At 35.5% G+C, this 6,000-nt stretch overlaps 1 protein-coding gene across 1 annotated transcript in view; it reads right to left on the bottom strand.

Moving 5' to 3' along the window:
• Nucleotides 1-3,893: 3,893 nt before the first annotated feature.
• Nucleotides 3,894-6,000, bottom strand: part of LOC149568375 (uncharacterized) — a 68,161-nt gene continuing 66,054 nt past the window's right edge. The window contains exon 6 of the mRNA XM_089821319.1: nt 3,894-4,404. Coding sequence (XP_089677445.1) covers nt 4,185-4,404 — 220 coding nt within the window. The 3' untranslated portion in view covers nt 3,894-4,184. The remainder of the gene's footprint in view (nt 4,405-6,000) is intronic.

Below are 6,000 nucleotides of genomic sequence, written 5' to 3'. Positions count from 1 at the left end.
ACCGCTCACTGTTCAATGTTTGCATATTCAATTTAACCCCTTCGATGATAATTTATGGTAATGTTTTTCCTTCTTATTTCATTTTATTCATTTGCAGCCTGCAGCTCTACTGCCATGTTGTTTTTCTAAGATCGTTTCTGCAAATGTAGTAACATTGCCAACGTATATAATTCTACCGAGCTTGGGACTGCAAGTATGTTGTATTGATATTACCTTGTCCACCGATGAGAATTAACACTTATATAAAGTGAAGGGGCATGTCCCCATAGGGGCATGACACTACGGGGGCATGACAGGCCACATAGGGTCATGACCCTACATGGTCATGCCCGTTGGTAACTATAACCAACCAGTGATTATATCCCAAACTAATCATGCTCGATAAGACATGTTCGACATCAATTTGAACAACACTTGACGTATATCGAAGGCAATACAGTTTGGAGTCTGATCCCTGATCGGTGAAAACATAGATGTTATGATATCAATATTCAATCAACCCGATATGAATCGATGACAATAGTAAGAGAAACTCAATCTGAATCACGAACATGTGTAACTTGTGTGTGTGTGTCTGTGTGTCTGTGTGTGTCTGTGTGTGTGTGTGTGTCTGTGTCTGTGTGTGTGTATAATCATGTGTATGTGTATATATATCAATTTATATACAACATATTAGATTCAGATACTCAATATTACTTTGACTGATGCTAAACTTCAACAAAAGATGGAACCAGTGTTACCTTTGACTAGTGCACCTATATTTAATTATTTTAGAGAATATGGAATCCTACTAGGGTAGCATGTGACAATCTTAGTAAGATATGTGGCAGCCGATGATTTCATTGACTCAACACTAGTAGGGAAGAGAGGTATAAAAAGAGAATTTTGATCAATTCAATATTATGGTGGTAAACGGATTCAACATTGTTTGCATTCAATGGGTGCCTCAGCTAAACATTACATTTGGTAATCAAATTTATGGATGATTTCTATGTGATTGACTTAGGAAATACAAATATGATATTGGGCATCTAGTGATGTCATTCACTGGGAAAATATTCACCGAGCATTCAAACTATGCAATTGAAGTACAGAGTGGATGGGAAGAGGGTTGTATTGAGAATAATTTCAGATGGTGCTCCCAAGATTGTGCCAACAAAGAGACTAGAGAGTATTTTTAGACATGGTGATGAAGATAGTGGCATAGTATTTAATCACCTCCATGGTCCCTACAGCTAGCAATCATTATTTTCATGTGGACATTCAATCAATGTTCGAAAAACACAATTTGGTATTTAGTGAAATTCCTCTAGGGAGACCTCTAGACAAGTTTTAAAAAGTTATCGAGTTAGAAGAGAGCTCTAAGATAATCATCACTACACCTTAAAAGCAACTTAAGAAGTTTAAGAGTATAGAAAAATCCATCAAGGAGCTACTAGATATACAGCACAATAGACCCAATTTAAGTCCATTTGCTTTTTTAGTTGCCCTAGAAAACAAGGACATGACCATGAGCATGCGTTTAGATAATTGTTCCCTAAACACAAAAACTTGTTAAGAATAGATATCATATCCCTAGAATTGATGGGTTATTAGATGAGTTGCATGGAGCAATGGACTTATTAAATATTGATCTTCAATCAAGGAATCGCCATATCAGAGTTAGAGAACAAGACATCTGAAAAACAACATTTGTATTTCATTAAGGACCATGTGAGTTTATAGTCATCTCATTTGACTGGAACAATGTTCCCCCTACTTTCCAATCATTGTTTAACACATTCTTCGATAACATATACATATACAATAGGACAGGGTAAAAATGTGTATGACATCATGATGAGTTTCTAATCATCTTGGAGGCACAGTCTTTGTGCATCAAGGCTTCCAACCACAAGTTTTGGATGACAAAGATTATCTACTTGGGCCTTGTGATTAATGTGTAGGGTGTTCTCATACATAGAGATAATATATAGGGAATACTAAATTAGCCAACATTGAGTACACATTAGAAATTGTTGGGTTTTTTCAAATTATGTAATAATTACAAGAGTTTTATTAGAGAGTTTTCATGATCATGTTTAACTCTAATAGAACTAAATTAGCCAACATCGAGTCCCTATATATATTTGTTGGTAGACAAATTAGTACCATAGGTCATATAAGATTTACTCTAAGAATGGGAAAAGAAACTTATGACTAGAATTTACAAAGAACAGCAAAATACATGTGTCTTGCCTCAAAAGGCACTAGGGCAATGTATTACATGCTCACCTAAACTTCCACATTTAGATGAGGGTCTACTAGTGTCGACTTCAATAAGATTATTGAAATTAGAGAGCAAAGATTATAGAACGGAGTAGTCAGAGAATCTTATCAAATGGAGAAACTAGCCTATGGAGAATGCCATTTGAGGCAAACAACTCGAAGAAAGAACAATATCCCCTTCCACGGAACACGAGTGATTAATTAGCCTATTTAAATTCTCATAGGCAAGAATTGTGTTGAAAGGAATTATTTAAAATTATCCCATAAAATACATTTTTTTGAAATTAGTGAAATCTTCGAGAAAGACTAATATAGTGGTTTTGAGTTTGTAAAACTAACAAGGAGGACATCATCTTTAGCCTATTTGTTGGTTATCTAGGTGAGTGTTATTTGCAAATGATCCCGTTCTTGTTTGGCAGGGCACTGGAAAGGGAGATCGAGTTGCAACATTGGCGAATCATGGCATGAAGTGAAACCCAACTGATATGCAAAGGAGATTGTCTTTTTAATAAGAAGTTTTGACTTCGGGCTTGGCGTGGACGAAGAATGAACCTAAGCCAGACCTGTGCTTCCTCATAAACCAGGTGAATGCTATATAGGATGAGATTGCAAGTTGGACATGAAACTTTCTTAGGTTGCTGGAGTTCTATTATGAACAATAAAAGTCACTAGCACTGTGCATAGAACGTGTGTTATTGGGAGAGGGCGTGGCTCACTGCTGAGTGTGAAGCAAGGGTCGGTTTCCTTACTGAAAGTAGCTGAAGGTTTGCTTTCAATAGCACGCTTATACTTTCCTGGACATAGCATAAAATCTGAGCTTTATTAATAATTCAACACACATTATAAAGGCTGATGCATATTTCCAGAGCATTGCAGCTCCATTTTCAGACTGGTATTTGTTACTAAAAATTATTTCTAGTTTGCTACTTGCAATGAAAGATTAGCCCTTCGTATCATTGTTCTTGCAATTATTTTTCAGCTATTGAATATTAAAGAAGATTGTCCGATCAGTAGTTTGCTAATGTAGATATTTATTACTCAGTCAATATATGTTTATCTTCATTTCTGATCGAAGAGATTAACTTAAACACTTCAAAGAATACCATTATCATTGCAAATTTGATACCATGCATTCATACCACCAAGCCAAATACTATAACTTAAATTTTGGATCTAGTGAGAACAAACTTTTCAATGGGATTGCCGAAGGTTCATTGAGATGAGGTCTCAGACAATGACAGCAATATCCCAATTTTCTATCTCAAGATTTATAATAATTTCTTCTTTTTTCTTCACTAAATATGTTGAAAGTTAACAATAAGCATGTTCACACAAATATGAATACATATTGCATCATAAAGAGATCAGTATGAGTTCTACAATATTGATGTTGAAACATTTGGAGGCGCTATTTTATATTTTCAATGAAACTATTGTGCAAAGAGAAGTTTAGAGTTTCCATGGGACTTTTTTCGCTCCAACAATATTTTATCACTTTAATGTTAGAAGCAATTTTTTTGTTATTTGTGCCATTAACATTCCACAAATAGTGTTAAAGCCCTATCCAGACCATTTTGATCTACGACAAAGCAACTCAGGTTGTACATATCCTGACTGTAAGGAAATAGAGAAAGCAACTAGAGTGCATTGAAGCATATTGATTATAAATGAGCTTAACAAGTAAAGTAATGATCAAACGAGAGATTTGCAACAGCAAAGCAGTTGCCTGATATAGTATTTGTTTATCATGTCTCTGTATGTTATAAATTACATATCACTTCACATAAAAGTATGAATAATAACAGTTTATGATTAATTATTTTGCAAAATGACAAGATCTTAATTTAACTTTTCCACCCTACTGAATGAGAAATAACTGCACCAGAATTATTCCCGATGCCAGATCAACCATTCATCTAACTCAATTCACAATGCGAGGCACACAAGGACATCAACTGGAGCTCAACTTCGTGCCAATTACAAACCCTTGATATACGGGGATGAGAAGGACCTTCTGAGGTCTTACTCCATGGATAACTATAATTCAGGTCAAATAGAAGTACTTTGATCCCCTGCTTGGCACACTCAACAGCGTATCTTGGATTGTCATCTATAAGTAACTCCACTCCCAGAGACCTGTCAATGTAATGAATCATTCTAAATTTCTATCCTTAAAAAGGGAAAATACAAATTTATAGTCGAAGCAAACAATCAAGCATATCCATTAGAAGAGCTCTAAATTATAACTGTTACAAGGTTAAATTAACAAAGGAATGAAAAATTATGAGAATTTCTCATTTCTCGATCTAATCATCATTTGTTTCAAATTCCTGTGTTTAAAACCAGAATCAAGTGACAATTTTCTTCATAGAGAAATCCAAGAAGAAGCTGATGCAATGTGGCTCCTATTTATGTAAGGGTGTAATTTACACTTCTTTCCAGCATTTAAAAATAATAAATTCAGATGTATAAGAAATTAAACGGACAAGGATCAAGAAATCAGCATTAACTATATACAAGAGATGAAAATACAGAGAAATCATCTTGAGGTCCAGCTCACAACAGAAATCCATCAGAGAAAATATACGGTGAAGTGGAGACAGAGTTGCCCTTACTCTTGTGCCTTTATCTATAAGAAATCAATGGGGAAGAGGATGAGAAAGTCGCCATCAAGTAAATTATCATGGAAGCCTGATTGTGACCATTGAATCATTTATTGATAAGCAGATATTAAAATCCTTGATCTTGCGCTGTATAAACAAACCTGAATTACCTCAACTTGGAGAACGACCAAAGTTAAGCTTATATACTTGGTATATACTAGGTATTACGTACACCAACATAACCCCTACGATCAACTTTCATAAGGGAGGAAGAAATATGTGCTACTAAGTCCTTCATCTTAGGTAATATAAAAACAAAAAAACTCTTTAGTTGCCTTTACTTGGAGAATGACCCAACTTAAGCTTATATAACTTGGTATATACGAGGTACAATGTATACTAGCATGCCCCTTGAGATTAACTATACAAAAGAGGCAGGAAAGAAGGAAGTATATGCTACATCACACCACCCCTTCCTACTCAACAAAGTCCAAAGACGCGAAAAACTTGACGTCAGTTGGGCATAAGCATGGATCAATGACCTGATCACAGAGGAGTTGCCAAACGTAGTTCATGTTAATCTTCACATGTTTATTTTGCTGGTGCTGGACTTGCTATATTTATGGAACTCTGATTGTCACGACAACAGGTAGATCACTGCATGTTGAACCCAAACTCTTAAAGAAACTATCAAATTCAAATAGACAACTTGGAAGCACCAACAGCACCATGATAAGGAGTGATCAAAATCAGTTTCTTTTCTAGATCGTGTGATATCATTCACAATCAATTTCTGATGTTGGCATTTGCAGCCTAATCAAAATCCAACGTAACCCATTAATGGATGTGAAGCCCCACTAAAGGACCTCACATATGGTGTAGAATTCTTTTTGGTGTTTTCCAGTGGCATTCTCATGTGAATCCTGCATCAAGCAAGACACGAGACCAATGGCAAAGTAAGATCAAAACAAATATTAGCCATGTATCTAAGACTGCCAACCACCTTTCTAAACAGGATTGCATCAACCTTAGGGAAACTGCACCATGCTTTATCTTGGCTATAGATTGAAAATACAAGGAGCAAGTGGGTTGGTTTCCAAATTTCGATGTGAAATCTAAGGAGATTTAA

The sequence above is a fragment of the Cupressus sempervirens genome, chromosome 3 (genome assembly GCF_028749045.1).
Source record: "Cupressus sempervirens isolate cs-2001-9-10 chromosome 3, ASM2874904v1, whole genome shotgun sequence".
Classification (NCBI taxonomy): domain Eukaryota; kingdom Viridiplantae; phylum Streptophyta; class Pinopsida; order Cupressales; family Cupressaceae; genus Cupressus; species Cupressus sempervirens.
The sequence above is the reverse complement of the archived record's forward strand: the minus strand, read 5'-3'. Positions and strand labels throughout refer to the sequence as shown.